We start from the raw sequence: 23,550 nt of genomic DNA, 5'->3' as shown, positions 1-23,550 counted from the left end.
TCCAACCCAGCTCTTGGCAGCAACGTTTGCAAGTTTGACAAGCTTTGCACAACGCTAAAGGAAATGAAGGCCAATTATAGTTCAAGTCTTTTTTTGGCAGGCAGTACTGACACAAAGGTCAGTCATTTTCAAGTTTTGTTTTTTTTAAAGCAATTCTATTAATATAGCAAAGATGGGGATTTTTTTCAATAGTCACAAGGAAACAGTTTGTCTTAACTGACATATTACAAAATTAGTACCTTTTAAAATTAATTTTCTGCCATTATGTGACTTTTTTAGTGTGTGCTTGGGGCTTGGCATGCCAGAGTTTGAAAATTTTCATCTGAAATATTAATGAAGTTTCCAGCTTCTTTTTTCTCTGTTGCTGAAACATGCAAGAACCCTGTTTTCCTAAGAGCATTTAAGGAGAGAATAGAGAGAACCTCCCAGGAAGCTGCTGGTTCCTGTTGTAAAACGAAGAGGTAAGATTCCCTATCTGTTTTCTCTCTTCTGTTGAGAAGTGTTCTGTTGCTCTAGTTAACTAAACTCAAGACTTTTAGGGACAGATTACCATCTTTAATGTGCTAATAATGTAACTGGAAGGACAAAAGAAAGAACTGCTGGTTACAGGACCGCGTATTTAACTTTTTGTAATCTAAAGTCCTTGGGTAAAGCAAAACAAGTGATTCTTGCTCTCTGTAGCCCTGTGCTTTCTCTGCCTATTAGCTGCTTTCTTGAGGAACTTTGCAAATTTGATGTTCATCTACCAAACTTATCCTCTGTGTTTAAATTCCCTGCTCTTTATAGATGCACTGAATTTTTTCGTGTAACAGCTACTCTTTTCAGAATACTCCTAGAGATATGTGCAGTTAGGGCATTTGATTTCTAGCTAGATGATACATTTCCCTTTTCAGTGCTTTTATAGTTCCATTTTGGGTATTTTGCAGTTTGAGTTGGAAGTACATAGCACCAAATTCAGTATTCAAGGCATAAATCCCAAGGACTTCATAGACCCAGTGGTACTTACTTTGTCATGCAGGCTATGATTCCTTTCCAGTTTACAAATGCCATCAGTATTTGCAGGAATCCCTTTGCAAATGCTCATGAAACTAGCGCTTTGTTAGGAAGGCATCTTCTGAATTCAGCTTTACCCTTTCTTGCTTTTCAAGTTATGAGAATAATGGGCTTGAGTTTGCTCCACTTATTCAGCAATTTAGGTAGCAGAACTCTTTCCAACGGGGTTTTAGTTTCAAGAACCTGTATTATTCCCCTCGCTGGAGAGGGAGGGCACTAACGAACAGGAAAGATTAATTGATGTCAGTGGTTGGAAAGACAGTTACCAAAATTCGTGTGGTATCTTCATTGAAGCAAGAAGCAGATTTCAATGTTTCTGTACTAGGATTATTTTTTCAGCTCAGAGTTGGTAAAACCTACTCTCAAGGCATCACTTGAATTTCTTTCAAAGTGACTTCATACAGGACAACAGCAGCTACATCAGGATAAAAATCTGCGTGGGGAAAGACGTGACAGCAAACCTGGTTGGGTTGAACTTGCCTTTCACTTGCACAGGGATTGTGTTGATGGCACCTTACTCTGCAAATGTGTCTTTGAAACCCTTCTCTGAGCCCAAGAACCAACCATAAGGCCTATCTTGCAAAAACCCTAAAGCAGCCACATTGTAACCTTGATTTTGATAGAAGCTTACAGGTTCAAGTAATGACTGAAGCACAGTCACTGCATCATCAACAAAAGAGCCCAACACCCAGTGGTGCCCCAGCGCCCTGAGGATGTCAGTCCTGTGTGGGGATCAGGCCGCCTCTACCCGCGAGTCTTGCTGAGCTGAAATGACTGCGTAGGCTGAAAAACTGTACTGGAGGGCTTTGCTGCTTAAGCTGAAAGTGCATCTGATCAGCTAGTTCAAACTAGCTTATCTTAGCTGTTAGTTATTAGGTGTCTCTCTACATACATGGGAAGAGGTATTTAATGCAGTAACTTTGACGCTCAGCTTTGTATCAAAAACGGGAGATCAAACAGGCTATTTATTCTTAATACTGGAAGTCTCCTTACTCTTCTACACAGTCTGTCTTGCTTTCTTCCCTGGCTGCGGGCCCTACTCGTCTCACATCTCCAGCGAGTAGTCTCTCCAGTGCAGTGTCCACAGGCACAACTTCCTGGTCTGTCTGTTCTCTTCCAACTTGATAAGCCAGGCCAACGTAGGTATCTAGTGTCTGATCGTCAATATCAGGATCAATCGTGCAGAAGGCTGCCTTCAGATCTTCTGCATTCACCTCTCTGTTCAAAGAACAATTTAGTCATTTGCTGTGCTGTGGCATGTGAAAGGAATGTTTATGTATTTGTGCCACAGTGAGGATCCACTTTGCTTGAAATGCAGAGCAGAGATACCTTTTGATATTATCTCTGCTTTCACTAGTATTTTTTTTATATGCATGTAATAAAGTTAAGTACTAAATTTCAAGCTGAAAAAAATTAGGAAAAGTTAGATTTCTGGTAACCTGGAAAGACTCTAATTCTGCTCTGTTTTGCTTTATGATACCCTTTGTTACACACCTACATTCTCCCTTGTTAATCCAGTGCCCACCTTTGTCAGTACCTAACTTCCTGGGCATCTAACTCGCTTTCAGTGTTATCCTCGTTGATTGGTGCCTGGCACAAGACTTCTCTAAGCAGAAACTACATGTTGCTTGTCTTGTTTTCAGGTGGAATTATTTATCTGATTTTCACCTTCAAGTCTGCAGTTGTCAGTCCTGCTTGTTTTTCTCATTCCTCAGAAGCAGTCTCTGAGGATATACAGGATTTTACTGCTGTTTTTGGAGAGCTGAAGAATGTCGACAGACAGACTTCAATTACTGAAGCAATCTTCTCTACTCACTGTCTGCCATATCCCTTACAGGCTGTGTCTGTTCTGCCTCTGCTTTGCCTTGTGCTCTCCCATAGCTGCTCCCAGTGAGCCTGTTCACTCTCACCTTGTTAGTTTTCTCATCCTGAGTCACCCTCCGCACCTTCAGTTCCTTCTCTGACCCTTCCACACCTCATCTCCTGCTGTTATTCCCACTCCTTGGCAAATGCTGCTGTTCTCCCTGACTCATTACTTTTCTCCCTAGTCTGGTTTTGCAGTGACGGCTGGGTTCTTGACAGCACCTCCAATCCACATTCCCCAAATGTTCCTCCTTACTTGGAGGCTCCCAGCACTATCTGCTCTTTCCACCCATTTACTCCTCTTCCATCTTGGCTTCCAGCACTCTTGCATCTCTATTCTTGACCTCCACTAGGGCCTTTCCACAGTTTTTTTGCCTGGTCTAATGTGTTGATCCCATCTGCCCTCTCTTATCTGCTTCCCTCTGATTCCCTGGTTGTCAGCCTAGACTCCTGTCTGACCATGGTTTCCCTTGCTCATCTCAGTCTTCAGCAGTGTGCATAGTGTGCCATAGATGCTCAGTCCCCTGGTGGATTCCGGGATCTTTATCCTGCTCCTTTCTTGCCTCTCTCCATGCTAGCATTGCTGTTAGGGGACTCATCCTTTGCACTGCTTGAACATCTCTGTGGTGTCACTGCAGGCACAGGAGCAATTCAAGACCAGACCCAGTGCATGGGCACAGCAAGGTTAGAGGGGTGACAAGAAGAAGGGCATAGCTCATCCTGGAGTTGGAAGATGAGCAGCGAAAAGAAAATACCCAGCCATGTGATGCAGCAGGTCTGTGAGGCCAGTGCAGCTTTTGAGCACTGTGGGCGAGAAAGTTATAATAACCTTCACTGATGCCTGTTGCCTCCACAGGTCTTGTCCTCTATGGAGGCTGGGAACAAGCCCTAGGGGACTTAACTAGGCTGAAGCAAGCTGGGAGTGCTACTTAGTTCAGCAACCAAGTAACCTCCTGAAAAGTATTTTGGCTGAGCCGGGGTCCCAGTCTGCTACCATTGCCTACATCTGCTTACCTTGCTCACCCCATACAATTGGTCAGTGAACTGGGAGTCCTCTGGGTCACAGACTGACACTGTTCAGCATTTTCTATAATATGGCCTAGCCAGGTTTTCATATCTACCACAATATTTACAGCTGGGACCTTATGATAGCCCCTGCAGTAGCCACACACTCGTGTCCACTGGGGGGTTCTCTTTGCACACACTGTTCTGATCTATTGTCCCCATCAGCCTGTTCCCTTTATACTTGCATTAGATCTCCTAGGTTGTTCCTCAGCTCTCTCAGATACTCCTGCTTCTCACGGATGTACTGACTCCTGATCTTTGCAACAAAAGGTTCAGGGTTCCCCTCTTCATCCTGAAGGAAATTACAAGCATGTTAGTACTAAAAATGTGTTCTTCCCAGTCTGAGTAGGAGCCATTCCCCATTGTATGCTAAAATAACTCAGCTTTCCTAGAAACGGAATTTTCATGTGAAAAGTGTAAATAAAGAGAAAATATGGGAAAACTCCTATCACAGAAAAGGCACAGACTTGTACTGCAGTTATCTGCAGTTGTCTGCAGCTTACTTTCAGGTGTTACAGCCTGTGGTGAGCACTGCAGGCTGTGGTAGTCTGGTAAACCTAGTTAACCTGACAAACCTAACTTAAGTCCTTTGCTTAAATCTGAGTCGAAAGGACAACATAGATAACATCAGCTTACTTCTTTGAATAAGGATTTGTAGTCAATGAGTTCTTCAGTGCAGTCTAGCTTGTACCTGCTTGCATCAATGAGTTCTTGGATTGAATCTTGTCTTTTCAGGGGAAAAGCTTCCCTCATAGCCATCCTATATGGAGACAGGCAACACAATATGCTGTTACAGTATGAGCAGTTCACGAGTGCCAGTATGGCTGGCAGTGTTTTAGGCTACAAGAGTATGCATGTATTCCATGGGCCAAATCTTCAAAAATTAGTTGCTTTTAAGAGGACACGCATTTCAAGAAGTACATGCACCTTCAGATAACAAAACAAGGGAATTGTTTTCTTCAGAGCTTAGGCTGCATGTGACCGTTGGATGCTCAGCCATTTGGGAAACTACGAATGCAATGTGAGCATCAGTTAGCTGGTAGCTAGCATGTCTGTACTGGAGCTGTGTTCCCAGCTGAAGTGCTGGAAATGGCTGCTGCTTCTTTTCTGTGCCACAGCCCAAAGAAATGCTTTATCTACCTATCGCTTAAAAAAGCACACGTGATTGATCAACAGAGAAGACTGACAAATCTTGCACCTGTAGTGAAATTCATAGAAATGCTTTGTGACGTGTCCTAGGAGCTCATGGGAGCACGGTGTAGGGTTCTGAAGCTTCTTAAACAGCTCCCCAGGGAACCTCGCAGGGGGCAGATACTGCCAGCCTGTCTCTCTGCATGTGTAAAGTGCTCCACATCTATTCTCAGGTATCTCCAGATTCTCTACTCAAAACTTGCAGTATTCACATTATTCTAAACCTAATGCAGAAGTTAATAAGTATTGCTTGCTACAGCTGTCCTCACAAGAATTTTAAAGAGAAAAACTGCTCCCCTGGCTGTGCTGATGGATAAGCAAAGCAGACACACTCAGCATATCACAACATCCAGCATGCACCACATATTGGGCAGAGCTTAGTGGGCAATAGTCATCCTCTTGCCTGAACTGCTCGCTGGTCAGGGATCCACTGTTTGAGGGGTCGCAGGCAGCCAGCTCCTTTTGCAGGTTTGAAATCAGCTGATTCTGGATATGGTATTGTTCTTCACCTACCTGTGAAACAGGGAAGGTTCACAGATCAGTAACTGCCTTATCTGTTGTCCCTTGGACTACCTTCAAAAGGGAAGCAAAACTGCAAAAGGACTGCACTCACTTCCAAAAAATTCTACTTGAGGTGTGTTTAGTGATTTACAAATAATTAAGCAAGCAACATTGTGGCTTGCAGGTGGCTGTTCACAATGGCTCCTTGTTGAACAACTTGCCCCTAAGCAGTTCGCATACAGTCATGTGCAGGAGCTCTGAGGGCAAGGGGTGAGAATGGTTCTGATGATGGGGGCCCATGGCTGAGGCTTACCCCAGCACACCTCACAGCAGCTGCTAAACCCTCAGATGCGGATGCACAGCCCAGTTTCCCAGAATGGCTGTTGTTTCCCTGCTTTGGTGGTTGCACGTTGTCCCAGCCACTTTTCCATTTCCAAGAAAAACATAAGTAGGGCCATTGTAAGATTTCCGCAGGGTGGGAGAAGCAGCTGCAGCACCTGAAGAGGACCTGGGGGAGCTACATGTCTTCATGACACAGGAGCTGGACAGACAAGACCTGTGTGGCTAGAGCTCTCCAGTACTGACGCAGTGCTGGGAAGCAGTAGCAAGGTTGCCAGGGCTTGCGTGATGCTGCAGTTTAGTGATCTTCACAAAATTGCATAGGGAAAGATCACGAGTACTTTCAGAAAAGGCCTATGGAGAAAAATGTGTATGTAAGTGTTGCAAACAGGAGCCCCTCGTCAGAAAGTAGTTATGCTGTGACTAAAGCATTTGAAAGAAATGGGGTTTTCTAGAGCTCAGTTGAGAGTAATAATAGCCTGCCACGTCTCACACAGAATTCCCATCTGTAATGTCCTAGTGTTGACTTTTGTTGTCATGAGGAAGTGCAGCTTCCTAGGGGTGTGAGTGGGCGGTGAAGCTGCTTTGCAGAGGAATACTTCCCCTGCCTTCTGTCTGTCACAGGAGGATGTCTGGGCAGAGGTGCAGCACTGGGCTGCAGGTTGCCTACCTTCCCTGTGAGTATGTCATAGAATGAGCTCATGACGTGGTTTGATGGACAGAGTCGCATGTTCTCATACAGGGTGTAAGACCATTCCATGGCAGAGGTGTCTCCGTACTTCCTCTGGAGGTAGCTGAGAAAGAACTCGGGAAGAACAGGTCGCTTCCCTGTCTGCGGATAACAAGCAAGCAACTCCCATAAGCAGCAGAGCTAAATCAAATTTGCCAGTTCTATTCCAGCTGTTTGCATGTAGTTGTGTCTTTTGTGGACCTCTGCTAACAGGCCTAGTGCTGGCTGGAGTCTTCCCCAGTATTAGGTCATTCAAAACGTTTCTGCTAGGTTTATTCTCTACAGCCTGAACGTGGAAGTTACAGCGAAGCTCTTCTGTTGCTGAGAATACTGATAAAGTCTCTTTTCTCCTGCCTATTGTTGTGAATTATATAAGAACTTGCTATAGATTTAGCTGAGCTCGGCTTGGGGGTTCAGACCTGGAGTGGTTGTTGAAGAGAAGTAAAGCCAGACAGTGATTGCAACATCCCTATTTATTTCCCTAGGAAACCAAGCTGAAAGTGAAAAGACAGCTGCCATAGAAAACATTAAACTGTTTGGGGCTGACCTCAGAGATCTTTCTAGGCTTCTGGCTCGAGAGAAGGAACCTGTAAAGTGGCTCTGCCTCTCAAGGTTGCTCTCATATAACTGAGGCACAGTAACAGGGCTCGTCCGATATCTGGGGAGATGGTATTATACTTGTCCCTAACGCAGAAAGACTGAAACAGCTGCTTTTCTTCTGTTGCTGAGTCTTGATCTCCCCAGGCAGGCAGCCAAATGTCTGTCTTGGCTGAGAACACACCTCACCCCTTTGGCCTCCACCTGCACTCCTAACGCGCCCTGGCCAAAGAAGAGGGAAGTATTTGTGTGTGTGTAACAAGACCAAAGCACTTTCATAGTCATTTGTTTAATGATAAAAGTGATTTCTCAGTCCTTCCTCATTTTTTTTCTGTCACTGCCACTTGTTCTCTGGCATGGGCACAAAACCCTATGGACCTTAATAATGGCTTGGCATGGGTTAGAATCAACTACCTCCCCCCGCCCATAAAAAAAGAAAACCTGGCCATGCTTTGGCTGCACAGATTTTGCTAATGCATCCATTACCTAAGAACAGACACTGCATAGTCATGGTGCTCTCTCTAGACCAGGATGCTATCATCACACCCCAGAATAGCAGCAGTTGGTAGACCAACTGATAAGGTTTCAGACTCAAAAGCATGGCTGATCTAGCTCAGGGTGACTGCAATGCTTCCTCCCCTGGGCACCCTGCCTTGTGGCTTTTTCAGGGACACCTCAGCTGCTCTTGCAGCAGCTGTTGGACCACTGTAGTTTTCAGCCCTGTACATCAAAGCAACTGGTGCTGACTTCTGGTCTCCTGAATGTTTCTGAATTTGCAGTGGTGACTAGGCATGAGCTACGCCATGAGTACTCAGCTGTCCCTGGAGCGGGAGCTACAGAAGAAGCCTTTTAGGCATAGGATGGAGCTAGTCTAGCTATCCACGTGACAATGTCATAGTTAATGAGTCAGATCCTTGAGGAGGCCTGCCAGGCCACAGGGTTATTACCAGCTGAAGCTGTTCTTAAAATGCTTTATGCAGCTTTATGCAGATGAAGCCCTAGGCAGGACATGGGTGAGACCCTGGCTTCCCAAAATCTTCCAACTGGGCTGACTGTCTCAGCAAATGCTGTTTACAAAGAAAGAACATCTGACAAACCTGCTGTTCTAGTGCAATTTTCTCTTTCCAGATGTCTTTCAGGATGTTCACCACATCCTTCTTAGTCAGCTTTTTGTTCTTCACTTCACCTTCATGTCTGAGGTATATGGGAACCTTGTCCCCTTTGCCCTAAGTAATGGAAAAGAAACATATAGAGATAAGGCATTCCCCGCACTGGCAGCCAGAGCCATGTTCTTAGTGTCTAAAGCCCTTAAAAAGAGCCATGTACGGCTCTCATTTCCAGTATTATAAGACAGCATCTCTGCAGTGTGTCTCAACTACTCCAGGCTGAACCTGCTTAATGTGGGGTCTGCACTAGCCACGTTGCCTGCTCCCCAGTTACACTACTTAGAACTTAGTTCACAAGTGATTTTTGATTGACAAAATCTCTGTTGTGTCCAGGCAGTTTCGAGTATACCTGATCACTAGTGTAATGTATTTGCAGACGGTGAGATGTTAATTTGACTCCGCTATATAGTGGAGAATGAGTAAGGGGCTGTAGCCCACTAGTATTACCTGCACGTCTGATGATTCATGTAGCATCGCTGCAATGTGTGGCTACTTCAGCTGTCTTCAACATGCTCACTCTCAAGTTCAGCTTTTCTATTGCAACTGAGTTTCTCCAGCTTTAAATTTTTCCATGGTTACACTAATGGGAAGGTGAGCATTGAAGACACTAAGTCCAGCCATGAAAGCAATTCTGCCACTTTCCTAAAGGATATGTATTACCAATTATTCTCAGTGGAAACAAACAGAAGAGAAAGCTTGCACATACCCATCCAGGGAAGACATTCATCTCTTGTAGCAGTCCTGTTCCTATTTCTTCCAGAAGCACATCCACTAGCTGATCGCTGGTCTTCCCCTCAGCCAGGCAGCCCCACCGGTCAGCTCCGCCAGGAATCACTTCTGCAAGAGCAAAAAGAACCTGAGCTGCTACAAGAGGAGAATGTGCTTATGCGTACTGGTTTTGTGAGAATCCGTGAGGAGCATTACAATAGATACAGATCTCTAGACATCCAGTTTGTCTCCTACAATATCTAAGGCAAAATGGAATACTCTGCAAGCTCCTCTCTCTCCTCTCCTCTCTCTCTCTCAGGCTGCTTCACTAAAAGCCTGGGAGAAAATGGGATGTTGCAGGTAAGAAATATACCATAGCAAAGTGGTTAAAGATGAGCAGAATACAGGTGGCACCTGAACACTTTGCCCAGTTTGGCCGGGGTGTGCAACTGCGCTGAGCTTGCTGCAGTTCAGTGAAGAAGTTGTCTCGCTCTTCTGCAGTCTCTCTCTGAATTTCCAACAGTGTTTGATATTCCTTACGGAGCTGATCAAAATCCTTCCTTAGGGTCTCCATCTAAAGCACACAGAAGGAAGGATTTTAACAAACCAACCACAGCAACAGAATTTTTCTGTGGTCGGACAGATCAGGTGAACAATCAGTGTAGTCCACGGATTTATGGAGAGCAATCCCTGGCTAATTGCTTTTAGATTCTCTTTTTCTTCCTCCTAGAGAGTAGTTTGTGGGACCACTGCCTTTCTGCCACTGCAGGGTTGGAAGCAGACCCTATCCTAGTCACCTGTGTTGTTATCCTTTTGCTGTCCGACATGGCATTGTGTGGAGGTGCAAGATGTGTAAGCTAAGCAGTCAAACCTTTATTCTGAAAAGGCATCAAACAGATGCAACATGAGGAACCTCATCCGCTTCTATCACAGCTGGAAATTGCATTGATTGGCTCTGTGGTGGGGTTGATGACCCTGGCATTGCAGTAGGGTAAAAAAGCCATTTAATACTATTGGAAAAGGCAAAAACCCAGCTAGATAGATATTCATTCATAGTCCAGCTCAGCGGTAGTTTTACTTAGCTGTGGTTTGGATAAAACCGTGCCATGTATGTGAGATGAACCTAGTTAATTTATGTATATATATGATGATTTCAAACAGTATTTCCCAAGCTGTGATCTGCAGGCTTTTGGTGGTCCTTTGGCTGTTATTGCTTTTATGGTGTTAATTCAGTTAAAACTGATGCTAAAGGTTTGTGATGGTGTACTGATTTTGACTGTTCAGATAGTCTGTGATACCAAAAGACTGTGAGCTTTAAGGGATTAGAAAATAGTGGCTTTTCATGTATTTAATGTACAAGTAACAAAGATGTGCCTATATGGGAGTTCTGGGTTTATGAAATCCCGATCCCAACCTGAATACTTAAGCATCATTATGTTTGCATTCATGTGGTACAGCCTGAAAATTAGGAGCTTATGCTCACCTCCTGCTGTAAATCAGAGTATTTTTTCTCCAGTGATTCAAAATCTCTCCGGGGGACAACATCTCCATAGTCTGCTATCATTGCATTCAGCTTCAACTGGGCTTTTGTGAGGTCCTGCCGAGCTATCTTTAATGCCAAAGTTAACTTCACCACATCTTCACCCTTGACATCTTTAAACAACAGCCATTGATGAAAACTCATGATAGTAAAACTGCAGTCATAGTTCTCTAAATCATCTACTGAGCCCCTAGATCTCACAACCCTACAAAGTGACCACAAAAGCTGAATAGGTATGGACTGTATTATTATTAGAGAACTGCAGGTCTTGGAGTATACTGCAGTGTTTACATTCACAGCCACCGTCCTGCCTCCTCTCCCACACACGTACATATATTCAGAGGCTCAGGCTTGGTTTTCGTTAGCAAGGAAAGGAGCACAGGCCGGGAGAATCTTAGGCAGATGCAACAGCTGTAGCCAGTGAGTGTGAACCAGTAGGATGATGGGTGCCTGTAGCCAGACTGTGGATCAACAGAGGTCGCATACTGAAAGGGTCCCTACCACCTCCGTGCCACCAATGCCAGTAAGTTGCATAAATGAAGGTATTTTTGGCTCCCGAATTTCAGCAGTTTTGTTCATCCTTGTGGACAAGCATCAAGGTGCCAGCTGTGTCTGGGTAAGACGTGCTGACTGTTGGCCCAGGAGTCAAAAAAAAAAAAAGATAAAGAACCTTTGCACTGGGCAGCTCCTGCCTTCAATTTACCCGTTATGCTAAGTAAGACCATACAAGTATACAAGTAACGGCTTATTGAATCTGGTCAGACTATTGGGAGGTACATCCCTGCCTACATGTTTATGGATATTTTGTCTATGAATTTGTCTAGCTTACTGTAAGAATCGGAGCATATCTGATGGTATTGAAGAGATACTTAACACTGTACGCATGGGTATGCACTTGGGTCTCTGGGCAGGACAGGTTCCACTTTCCCTACCTTGGACTTGGTGCCGTTTCATGTTCAGCTGCTCGTTATGCATATCATTCAGTTTTGCTAGCAGCAGTTTGCGGGCACCATACTCATTGAGGTAGCGAGCATATTCCTCAGCTACGCTCGTCTGCAGATGCTCCACCTGCAGGAAACAGAGACTTGAACTGATCAGGAGCAGAACCTAAGGAGCAGAGAGTGGTATAAGGGATGCAAAGTGGGGAAAAATGGAGCAGGAGAGTGGGCGAGAGATAACGCTGTAGAAAAGGATGGCCTGACGGAAATATGACAGAAGGATTCAAACTCTGAAGAAGTGTGTGGAAGAGTGCTCCATCTGTGTTTAGCCTTCTAGAAAGTGAATTACCTACGTCTCATGCTCTGGGTTACACCATTTCTCTGTTGTAAACCTTTATCTAGAAAAACCTCCCAGTAATGTATTCTGTTGCTGGTCACGCAGGGGAAAAAAAGCTGCTACTCTTCCCAAAGGCAAAACTGTCAGAAATCTGGAACTCTATGGACTGGGATTATGTGTAAAATTATTCCCATGATGTGCATTTCATTACAAGATCACATCCTGCCACTGCTGATGCCTACCTTATATGCTACATAGGGAATGAATGAATCGAGGTGTTCTTTCACTTTCCCCCCACCCATGGCTGGATCCTGGGGTTAACTGCCTCATCTGGAACTGCTGATGAAGACTTAGCAGCCCCCTGCTCAGGCGCTCTGAGACTGCCCTGGTGGGTCGTGGCTCTGACTGCAGTGAAAATCACCCTCAGCTCCTGGCTCATCCTTCCTCACAGAGCAGCCCTGCTCGTGTTGCTCTCTAGCAGTAGTATTATTTCAGCCTCAGGGCATGAAACTGTTTGAGACCTGCATAAACCAACAATTTAAATTGGAAAGACTTAAATAATCTCGTCAGTAGATACCAATGTAACTCACTGCCAGTAAGATGAATGATACAGGTTTAAAGATGCTAAAGGTACAATGTTGTAAGAGTACCTGTACTTTTACGTGAGAACTTAAAATGCTAGTACTAGAATTTTCTTCCCCACTTTAAATGTGACTCTGCAAGAACCAGATGGGACAAGATACAAGTGAAGACTTCTGACAGCAGCAGAACAGCCCATCCCAAGGGAACAGGATGTTCTCTGGAGCTGGCTGAGATCCAGTATCAACTACCATACCAGATCCAGTATGCCAGATGCTCAGTGCCCACTCCAGAACTACTACTGACATCAAAGGATGAGAGGCTGGGAGGCAAGAGATCAGACGTATAAAATACATCTAATTGAAGCTGGGAAATGTTTGACTCATAGTCTAATTTACCTGAGTCTGAAGAGAACTCTTTTCTTCCTTCATGTTGTCAATAAACTTTAACAAATGTTGTTTCTCTTGCTTTAACATATTTATTTCAACTTTCTCCTTTTCCTGCAGTGCCAGTATCTGCTGGGAGCACTCCTCAGACACAGTTGCGACCATAGCCTTCAGGGGTTCTAGGGCATGAATTGTCTCCTTCTGATGAGCTAAAGAAAGCAGAGGTGGGTTCTCACAATGAGCAACAAAGCCTGAATTTTACTCAGCTGGGATGTTGGATGTTCAACCCGAAACCAGTGCATGTTGGAAGTGGGAGTGAACATAGAGCTTTTACTGCCTGTCCTGGTGAGCCTCTAAGGAGTGGGAGTAATGTAGTTTGAGATGATATTCTGTCATTTATCTAGCTGTGCATATGAACTTCATAAGCATTGTTATGTAAGGGTTTCTGGTTTTAGTTAATGCTGTTTATCATGGTTTGGAAAACGAAGGATGAACAGTATTTTATTTTGTTTTCTTGAGTATTTACAGTTTTGATGCAATATAATAAGCACAGGTGATTTCATCTTTCACTAGGTGGGAAGTTGTCATTGTTTAAGCACAGGCAGCATATGGAGCTAAAGACAGCTAGTAATTAGTAGCTTACCATCTTTTGTGAAGGCACATTCTTCATAAACTTTGATCTGCTTTCTTGTCTCCAAATTCACGGTCTTGTGCAACCTTTTGTTTACAAACATGCCTGCACGTTCTCCTCTCTATTCAGGAATGCACTAACTTCTTTTGCATTTCTCATCAGTACATCTAGTAAAGAACTTATGGACATACTGGCTTTCTCTGCTGTAATTTGTACTTTTCAGTCGCAGCTATTTCCCCTTTGACTTGAAAATTTTCCTTAAGATACATATCCGGCGAGACTAGTGATGGTGCATGACTTGGGTCCCAATTCCCAGTTACTGTTACATGGTAGAATTTCATCTGACACCATCTCCGTTGTGTGGAGGCTTGTTTTTATGACTAGATGGAAGTCCACCAGGAGAACAAAATGATTAAAGACAGGATATGGTGTGAGTCAAATAAGGCTGTGGCAAAGGTTTTGATTGCTGAATAAGGTATACACAGCAATACCCTCTTCTGAACAGAAGGGTAGAAATGCTGGCGGATGCTCAATAATCTGATTTGCAGATTTTTTTCTCCTTGATAAAACCCAATATTAGTATTCATGTATAAATACTGTGCAACAAACCCCGTATTTTAAAACTTAAAATGCATACATAAATCTAAGAACAGGAACTACTTTTCTTATTATACTTGGGTGTGAGTTTCCTTCCTGCACTATAACTGTACCAAAGGTTTTTCAAAACTCTTTCCACTTGTACTAGGACAGCTCCCCAAGAGATAGCAAAAATTAGAGCATTAGCATAGGGATTCTGCCACCGTACTATTTGGGTACTCAGTGTGAGCTAAGAACACCATGTTAAAACTTCAGCAAACTTGTTCTGGGGTGTAATTTGAGTGTTTCACAACTGGCTCCTGACCACAAGCAAACCCCTTTAAGTGCAACAGTATGCTTAATTGTAGCTGCCTAGTATGTCAGAAGTTAGACTGAGCATAACTAGTTGACTGCCAAAGTGATTATTTTGTAGTGTGGATGCTGGCCAGTTCCATTTAAGAACATTAGCTCTCTGATGACCTCTTGTAACTCATGCCAAGAAAGGAGAGACATTCTCCCACTTGGAAAGAATTCAGGCTGTGGTACAGCTCATTGCACGTACAGGATTGTTGAATGTGCCCAGATGGCTTACCAGCACAGAGGAGCAGATGTGAAGCCTCTGTGGACATAGCAATCTCAGTATAATTTTAATCAAGAAATGGATGCAGCTGTGGATAACATTGTTGTGAAGACCTACCCTGTCACTCAGTTTCCTCTAAAAGGAGTTCCCAAAACCGAATCTTTATCTCAGATTAAGCTAACAGCTGTAGGGATTTGATAGCTCTCCTTCACAGTACTACTTCTCAAATACTGCTTAATATCTTCACATTCATGTGGATTTACTCCAGAAACAATGCCAAGAAAGACTCAGTGCTGTCTCAGCACAACCTTAACAACCAAAAGAGCTACAGCTGCGGTCATATGTCCAGTTCTGGCAGAAGACAAATAATTGCAAGCAGCCAGTACAGGCTGCACATCCCTGTTCGTATCAGAGGCTGCTGCTTTCTCTGGTCTGTGTGCTCAGCTATGCTACTCCAGACTTTGTGCTGCCAAAATGATGCAGCTAAATATACAGTGTAAGCAGTACAGTATTAGGACAACATTTAATTAATTTTTTATTTTTTATTTCTTTAAAAACAGATTGTTCTGACTGAACTGGGAATATGCATTAATGCTAGCAGATTTATAGGGAGAACCCCCACCAGCAGTGGATGCAGTGTTGAGCACCTTCAATGTCACACAGTCTAAGCTAGCATGGAATCTGGCAGAAAAAAGAGCAAGATAAAGCTGTTAAATCACTCAGACAAAAAGCTAATAGTTGGCTGAGAAAAACAATGCTGTGTTATAGAGGGGGTTTAGGTTCTGCTTCAAAAGGAGCTGAAATGCTGTAGACACAGCATGCTTGCTAGGTGGAGTGATGAGACATCTCTTTAAGCAATCTCATTTATCAGCTCCAAAGCTTCACCTTAAGTATGTAGGCACTGCACTGAGGTACTACATATAGAATATAAAACTTCTGATGTTAGAAGCCCTCAGAAGAGACACCTTGCATAGATTTTTAAAAAGTTGTTTTTGTTAAGCAGTCATACATCATTTAAGAATAAAGATAAATAGGAGAACAGTTCTACAAATCAGTCAATTTCGTTCCTTTTCTCTTTTATACTTTCTGCTCTTAAGGCACTTGCTTTTGTCTCTTCCAAAAACTAAAGTTATCATAAAGGATACATTTTACTGCATCTCCGGAGACTTCAAAGAATAAAAGGGGGAAATACCACATCCAAGCAATATGGAGGAGTCAAAAAAACCCCACTTAAATACAAAAGAGAGTTAAATATATTAAAAAAAAAAAAAAAAGCTTCAGAACGCAGTACAATATAGGCTGCAGCACAGACACCAGTAATCTCTCTGGGATCTGAAGCAAAGAAATGTTTTCTAAAGAGTTCTGGAAGGAAACTGATAGTTAAAAAAATGTTTTTATGTAATGATTAATACTGACTCGTTTACCTGACTGAAGTGCACTGTGCAAAGAAAGATTTTTGCCTACAATGAGTAATTAGGTAGCCCAGGTAACAGGTACTGGGATAAACAGTATATGTCCTTTAAGAGACTGTCCTGGTAGAAAACTGTTGACATTTGACAGCTGCTCAGTGCCTAATGTGAAATGAGCTCTTGGTTATAGTCTATTTCTAGCCCTCTGATTGTTTACAAAGTACTGGTATCACTGTGGCATCTTAACACCAAGAGAAGTTTAAAGCACACTAAGAATGGACAGGGAACAGCCAGTTCAGTTCTCTGCCCTGCCTTGCTTTGGGAGTAATTCAAGCTTCAAGTTACCGGTACAAGTGCATCCAAATATATTAGTATGATACACTCCACTGTAAACATGATTGTTCCAGAAAAACCTTGAGACATTGCTGTTGCCTGAGCTGCCTATGTAGTGGAGATTAAATTAAAAAAAAAAAAAAAAGATAAAACCCTTAAATCTAAATCTAAAAATTTGATAAATTTTAGAAAAACAAACAACTATGTTATGTATGAAGGAAATAGACTCCCATGTCATATCTGGGCCATAGGAAGACTCCACTAATGGGCCAGAAAGATAGTTTTACCAGTTGACATATATGTAGATCCCTTCCACTGAACTATTCTCTCTCTAAATATTTTTAGAATGTTTATTCTCTCTATATATTCAACAGAACTTATCAGCTGTATAAGACATCTCCATTAGTGTTCCCCCACCAAAGTTAAAGTTCAAGAGCTTACCCAGTGTAGCTTCATATTCATTCTTTATAGCTGACAGCAAGGGCTTGTAGGTCTTAAAGTTGTCTATGAAGAATTCAAAGATCTCTCTGTAGGGCTGAGAGAAGGAAGAGAGCTTGAGAAAATAGTGGCACATTTTTCAGAATTCAGATCGTTGTTGTCTTACACAAATGGCATGACAGTGAGAATAAGTATAAAAATACTGCTACTGCATTGTATTTTGTCTCTCCATCTTTGGTCCACAGTCCCAAATTTGTCATGCGCAGGTGGAGTTACTTCCAATGCTGACAGACGCCATAGCATGATAGAAGAGATTTTAGTGCCAAAGAAAAGCTTTAATCAAGTCTGTCTGAGCACAGCTCCAAAACGAAAATGCTACTCTTCAGATAGAACTGACTAGAACTCAAGTTACAATATGGCCAATTTTAAAGATACGTAACAAGATCATATTGCTGATTTTGTTGCCTATTTTGTCTACTTAAATGAAAAGCTCTTCAAGGCACACAGTCTCTCGCTGTGCAGATGCCGTCCTTCTCAAGTAAATCTTTTTCAGAGAGGACAGTCGGACTCCCATGTTGTATCTGGGCCTTGGGAAGACTTCACTAGCGATAGGTAATATTCTCACTGAGTGTACCTCACTATTAAGCACAATTAAACATGTCTTGTAAGACAGTCAAAAATATTTTCAAAGCATAAACGCATTTATGAAACCTCTGTTTTCTCTTGCCATTAGTCACTCTTTCTCTCCATTCTCTTCCATATACCACTTTCTTTCCTCATCGCTACAGGATTCCCTTGGGAATGAGAATTTGAATTAATTCATGCAGAGAAAATCCAATTCAAACTTCCCACACTGCGTAAATGCTCTAATTGCAGGATATTACAAAAACAGGAGTACTCCTACTCTGTGTTTTGAATTGAAGCGGTGGTTTTCAGTAGGTATGTTCTCAAACACAACAAACCCCCAGGATCAGACACAGTAGAAACTACTAATTTGGGAGGATCCTGATTATGCTTAGGCAAGAGTTGGATGAGAGAGTCCATTCTTGTCACTTGCAGAAACGTAACTTCAGGAATGAGAATTTTACAGTGAAAACTTTGGAACCTACACACTTTATGGGTTTGGGCAGGAGTCTTCAGGAGTTCAGTGAGTAAATTGTTTCACACCCACTTTAGATTACTATCTTTTTGACTACTTGGCCTTTGATTTGAAAATGGAACAGTTACAGAAAATGTGAAGTACACTACTCAACAACACGTAAACCCAACATATAAACTACAACATGAGATATAAACTGCTTTATGAGCAAGTTCTCTAACGTGAGCTGCAAACCCACTTATCCAGTACTACTCAGAGGTGCATACTCTTCCCGTCTATTTTCCTTTGGATGACCAGTTTAGATAACCGGTCTCAGAACGTTGTTTCAAGTCAACAGAATCTTGTATCAGACCTGTAACCTCAGTTCCTGGGAGTTCCTTTTAGTTAGGTCAAGATATTGCAGTTCTTTCCTTAAGTAAGACTCCAGCTGCTCCAAGTAGCGTGGCTTTGGAATGGTAAGAAGGGCCTGTTTATTGCTGCAGAGACACAGGAAAAGAAAAGACACATATCTTCACAGAACTTTTTTTTTTTTACTGTAGTACTTAATATATTCTCTCATGTAAGGAAAAATCATGAAATGTACAGTGGATAATTTAAAATTCCTCTAAAGAGCAGGAGACTATTCAAGGCATCCTGCTGTTAGTATTAAAAGTATGCTTTCCCCTTCATGATAATTTTTGGTATAAAAAGACAAGTGAGTTTTTTCTTTGTGAAAAGAATAAATGTACACAAATTACATAATTTGAAAGAGGTCAAGGAAAACAAGTATTTCAAAAGGGTACTGATAACTTATTACATCTCCTGAGGTCCTAGGCCAACTGTCCCTTTGCTGGATGCCATCATGCATAGTTCATTATTACATTAAAAAGAGAATTAAAACCAAAAAGTCCAGCTATCCTTACTGTACCATTCGCAGCTGTCGTGCAGGTCTGTCAGGGCCCTGAGTACACCAACAGGCTCTGCAGTGTCCTCCCCTACCCTAGGGGCTTGGAGCTCTGTGATGGCAGAGCTGTATCTGGGGATCAGGGGTTAGGAATAGGCTCAGGCGTGAGACAGACCTGTGAAAAGCCTCCTTGGAGGACCCTTTGCTCAGTGGCTGTAACCCAGCTCAGACCCTGGATTCAGAATCCCTTGATTCTTGTCGGAGAGACAGGAGCAATGCTGCGTCTGCCACAAGGGCAGGTGAGCTGGGACCCCAGGGTGACACAAGGCAACCAGCAACAGTGACCAACAGGACACGAACAAGAGAAGCAGAGCAGGTCCCCTGATGGTAGCCCAGGTCATTCGCAGTTCAGTGATCATCACGCATGATCACCGCAGGCATGAGGAAGGCCCGATGCCAAGCTTGGGGTGTCAAGTCAGCAGGCCAGGGCCGGCAAGGTACAAGACAGACATGGCTGCAACGTGGCTCAAGCAAGAAACAGAGGCGAACATGCCTAAGCGAAGGCTTCTCACACCTGATCACAGGTTACCCAGCCGTGCCATATCAGGACTTGTCTTGAGCCCAGGCACCCAAACGTCTAGGACTGGACAAGAGCTTGTGGAGCCTGTTGGGGCAGTCAGGGCCCTGACAGGATCCTATGAAATGTAGGTCAGTGAATCATTAAATGATAGCATTTCTTGGTACGTTTATACTAAGCGTGACTGCTATTACATAAATATTTGACATCTCCTATAGAGCTACCAGTCAGAACCAACAATATTTTTTTGTTATGCTCAAGCTTTGTGGAATATCCCAACCTCACTATTCTCACTAGTGCTGGAAGAGACCCTACTCTGTAAATTCATGGTTTTCAAGAACTGCTTCCAGCTATCCTGTGAATTAGCTGTGCTTACCTAGACATTCTCTCCCCTGGGGCACAGCAGGGTTTATGACTCTTTAGGACTGTCTGCCCTGATGCAAATGCAGGCCATGTGGACCAATGGCCTCTAGCAGAAAGCTGAAAAGACTGAAAAGAGAGAAAGGATTAGGTTCTAAGAGCACTACAAAGACAACAAAGAGTCAAAATGAGGTTGAAATACCCCTGATGATGCCTCACAATCAATACAACTGCATAAGAGTACGGTGGAACAGAAAGAAGAGGGGCATACCGAAACTCTCCTCAGCCAGAAGTGAGCACACCTGAAAACCAAGTAAACTTTTTGTTCTTTGAAGTAATCATCTTCCCACACTAGTACAATTTTTTAAACACCTCTGCACGTCTCATGGTGGCTATGCTGCCCAGACTACATGATTGTGGGAAAGTGTTCATCTCTTTGGGTAAAAAATGGTTCCATGATCTGCACTGGGAAATTAAAGCACCACACAAATCAGAACCTTGCATTAATCTAGATGAAACCAAAAGAACAGGTTTGACTGAGGTCTTGTTTCCACTAGGGAGCTTTGCAGTGGAGTATGTGTCCCATAGTGAGGGCGTCTTGAGCAATGTTGACTCACGTGGATTGTGAGTTTTAAATGCAGGTTGGTGACCCTACACAAACAGCTGAATTTCTATCTGTGTAGAACTTAATGAAGACAAGGTCTGAGGAACAGATTCATCTCTGATGAACAGTAAAAAGTGATAAATGAAATTTCTTTCAGAAACTAATTTCTGCCCTTAGTGGCACTAAGGGACATGGTCTACTGATGGGATTCAGGACAGGCTGATGGTCTTGAACGTCTTTTCCAACCTACATGATTCTATGATTCTTCTGAAAGCAAAATCTTGTTAATCTTAGGAGTCTGTTAATTAATTTCTCTCTTGGAATTACCTTGGTATTTCTTTTTGGGGAAAAAAAAGACATCTATGCTGGATTGCTCTATTTTATTAGGACAACCAAATAATTAGTATGATGTTGTCCAACATAAATATTTTCCTATTCTGTCTGTAAGCTTTAAAAGAAAATTAATAATATGCCAACAGAAGTCTGAGGCCAGAGATTTCACTTTCAAAACCTAAATTTCAGACTGACTAAGCCTTGAAACAGTTAAATGTAAAGGCTCAGAAGCTTAAATGCCTGATTTTCACTGCAAGAAGCATGAAGATTATATTGGAGAAACAGTAGGATTCCAATCTATTGAGATTTGATTTTTTTTTTTGTCCAATGAGAAAAATGCTTAGAGAATGTCCCAGCTCTAGGGAAAGAGTAATACTTAAAGTCCTTGTATTACTGTAGCAATAGCTTGTCACAGAAGTGGCACATTCCTGAAATACAACCAAAATGCTAATGAGAGAAAACAACAACTCCAAAATAAAAATGAAGGGGTTAAGGTCTGTAAAAGTCATTATTACTTTGTTGGTGTACGTGTTTCTAGGATTTATTTTTTCATAATTTGGATATACTTTTTCTCCATACTAGTTTATTTTATTTACTAAGACTGATGCATACTATGGAGCAGATGTTCCTGTTGGCTGTAAGATGCTTTTAGCCTGCAATTAAACAACTTGTGGTTTCTTTCTTTCCTTAGTTTAAACTATATGGGTCAAATTCTGGCTGCAGTATTTGGCATGTATGTCCACACAAGTTGTTGCAGCCAAGAATGACATTTATATTCCTCTTCTCTTTCCTCCACCCTTAAAGCTCCTGTAATTAATTCACAAGGATGACACCTGAATCTGAAATACAGGAGTTTGCATCACCACACAGCTTCTGCCCTTCCCATCCCCCTTTGCTCTCAAACAAAATACAAAAATAATTAAAATTTGCTTGACTTCCTAATAGCTTTGGGTGATCTCTGGGCCTCCAGCAAGATTCCAAAGTTCACTATTAGGTAAGGGCTGGGTGTTTCGCTGGAATTCTTGAACTCACCGGAGTCTTCTGTTTCTTTGGCAGGATGGGTTTCAGACTGTTCATATGCATTTGGCAATTTGCAATCTCACAGGAAGATTCAAGAGGTCCTGTGCAACAGCAGGGAAGAACACAGAACATCTTCAAAACATACAGAATTAACTAAATATACAGCTGAAGACTGAGAATCTGGCTGATGTATACCTAAAGTAAGCAGCCAATTATGCAGTGCCTGACAGACGAAAATATCTGGCAGATTAATGTACACAGAGGGACGGATGGAAAGATTTGTGGTACAGCTGAACTCCAGGACTGGCTATTTGAAAACCACCACAACATTGGGTACTTCCCTCACTGTCCCAGTGACAGCAGCCAAGCTGAACCCTGCAGCTGGACAAGCCTGAGTAAATCGGTCATCTGAAGAGGTGAGATTAGAAACAGCTGGAAAAATGATACCCATGAGTCAAGAGCTGGGACTTGGGGTCCCAAAAGTACCTGCAAAGCTGGTTCTCTGGGCTGGTAGTAGTGCCAAGCGCAGATGACCCTGCAGCCAATCGAATTGGCAAGGCATGGAAGAAATATAATCAGGAACTGTCTTTATAGAATCATAGAATATCCTGAGTTAGCAGGGACCCAAAGGGTCATCAAGTCCAACTCCTGACACCACACAGGTCTACCCAAAATTTTAGACCATGTGACTAAGCGCACAGTCCAAACGCTTCTTAAATTCAGACAGACTTGGTGCCGTGACTACGTCCCTGGGGAGCCTGTTCCAGGGTGCGACCACTCTCTCACCCTTTCTAGTCTTTCCTAAGATTAGACATGGGTAGGCGTAAGCGAAAGGCCTTTCAAGTAAACATACAGTTGCACGCGTGTTGTGGGGAAAACGAGCGTCACCAGAACATGGTAAAGCAATCTAAGGGATGTCAGTGAATTTGTGGTCCCGGTGTTGGCAGAACGCGGTCGGACACGGCTCGGTATCCAGGTATCGGCAGCGGTGTCTGGCGGGCTGTGACACGGCCGCTTCAAGCCGCAGCTCCCCGAAACCCCCCAAACCCCCCCAGCAGCTCCGCACTGCCGAGGGGCAGGGCCTGCCTCGGTCCCGGCCCCCGCTGCCGCTGCCGGACGCCCCTCTGGGCGCTCCCCTGGGCCGCCCCGGGGAGAGCGCCCCGCCGCTCTGGCTGACTCGGGCCCTTCGGACCGCCTGAAACCGCCGCGCGTCCGCTCGGCCCCCCGCGGGGGAGCGACGGCAGCGAGGAGGGCGGAGAGCCCCGGGCAGCTGCCTCGGCTCCACCTCAGCGCGGGGTCCCCCGGGACGGGCCCAGGCGGAGCCGCCCCAACGGCCCGCTGGGGGCTCCCCCGCCCGGCTCCCCCCGAGCCGCCGCCGCCGCCCGCGCCCGGCCCCGTCCCTCACCGGCGCCGGCCGCCTGTTTACAGCCGTCGCCATGGCGACGCCCGCCCCCCCGCCCCTCAGGACCCCCGCCTGCCGCCGTAGGTGCCCCGTCGGCGCCTGCTGCCGCTCGCCAGGCGCGGCGGCGCCGTCGCGGCCCGGCCCCGGCCCCGCGGGACGCGGGCTCTGCGGAGCGGCCGGGAGCGGGGCGAGGCCGGCGGAGCGGCGTCCCCCGCGCTCCCCGCCGGGCGGCCGCTTCGGCCCCTGCGCGGAGGCAGGCGACGGACGCCGGCAGCCGAGCTGCGGCCTCTCGGCATGGCGGCGCCGCGGGGC

The 23,550-nt window shown here is 44.1% G+C and overlaps 2 protein-coding genes across 12 annotated transcripts in view; one reads left to right on the top strand and one right to left on the bottom strand.

Annotated features, from left to right (window-relative positions):
- Positions 1-468: 468 nt before the first annotated feature.
- On the bottom strand, positions 469-23,376 carry TSNAXIP1 (translin associated factor X interacting protein 1). Of its 11 annotated transcripts, none has more exons than XM_080552559.1 (16): positions 23,352-23,376; positions 21,849-21,937; positions 19,896-20,008; positions 18,412-18,535; positions 16,964-17,057; positions 13,006-13,202; positions 11,686-11,821; positions 10,697-10,866; positions 9,628-9,787; positions 9,212-9,342; positions 8,437-8,565; positions 6,683-6,844; positions 5,576-5,685; positions 4,618-4,741; positions 4,163-4,273; positions 469-2,267 (listed from the first exon to the last, which is right to left on the bottom strand). In XM_080552559.1, the coding sequence occupies exons 2-16, from the start codon at positions 21,897-21,899 to the stop codon at positions 2,043-2,045; spliced, it is 2,037 nt and encodes a 678-aa protein (XP_080408685.1). In that variant the 5' UTR covers positions 21,900-21,937; positions 23,352-23,376; the 3' UTR covers positions 469-2,042. The 11 variants fall into 11 exon arrangements, with proteins under 11 accessions (XP_080408685.1, XP_080408684.1, XP_080408678.1 ...); XM_080552558.1 differs by lacking the exon at positions 23,352-23,376 and adding an exon at positions 23,242-23,280; XM_080552552.1 differs by lacking the exon at positions 23,352-23,376 and adding an exon at positions 22,323-23,235.
- Positions 22,124-23,550, top strand: part of RANBP10 (RAN binding protein 10) — a 77,483-nt gene continuing 76,056 nt past the window's right edge. The window contains exon 1 of the mRNA XM_080552570.1: positions 22,124-22,252. The gene's annotated coding sequence lies outside the window, so the exon portion shown is untranslated. The remainder of the gene's footprint in view (positions 22,253-23,550) is intronic.

This window comes from Anser brachyrhynchus (genome assembly GCF_964034855.1).
Source record: "Anser brachyrhynchus genome assembly, chromosome: 12".
NCBI lineage: Eukaryota > Metazoa > Chordata > Aves > Anseriformes > Anatidae > Anser > Anser brachyrhynchus.
Note: the sequence above shows the minus strand (reverse complement) of the source record. Positions and strands in the feature narration are given on the sequence as shown.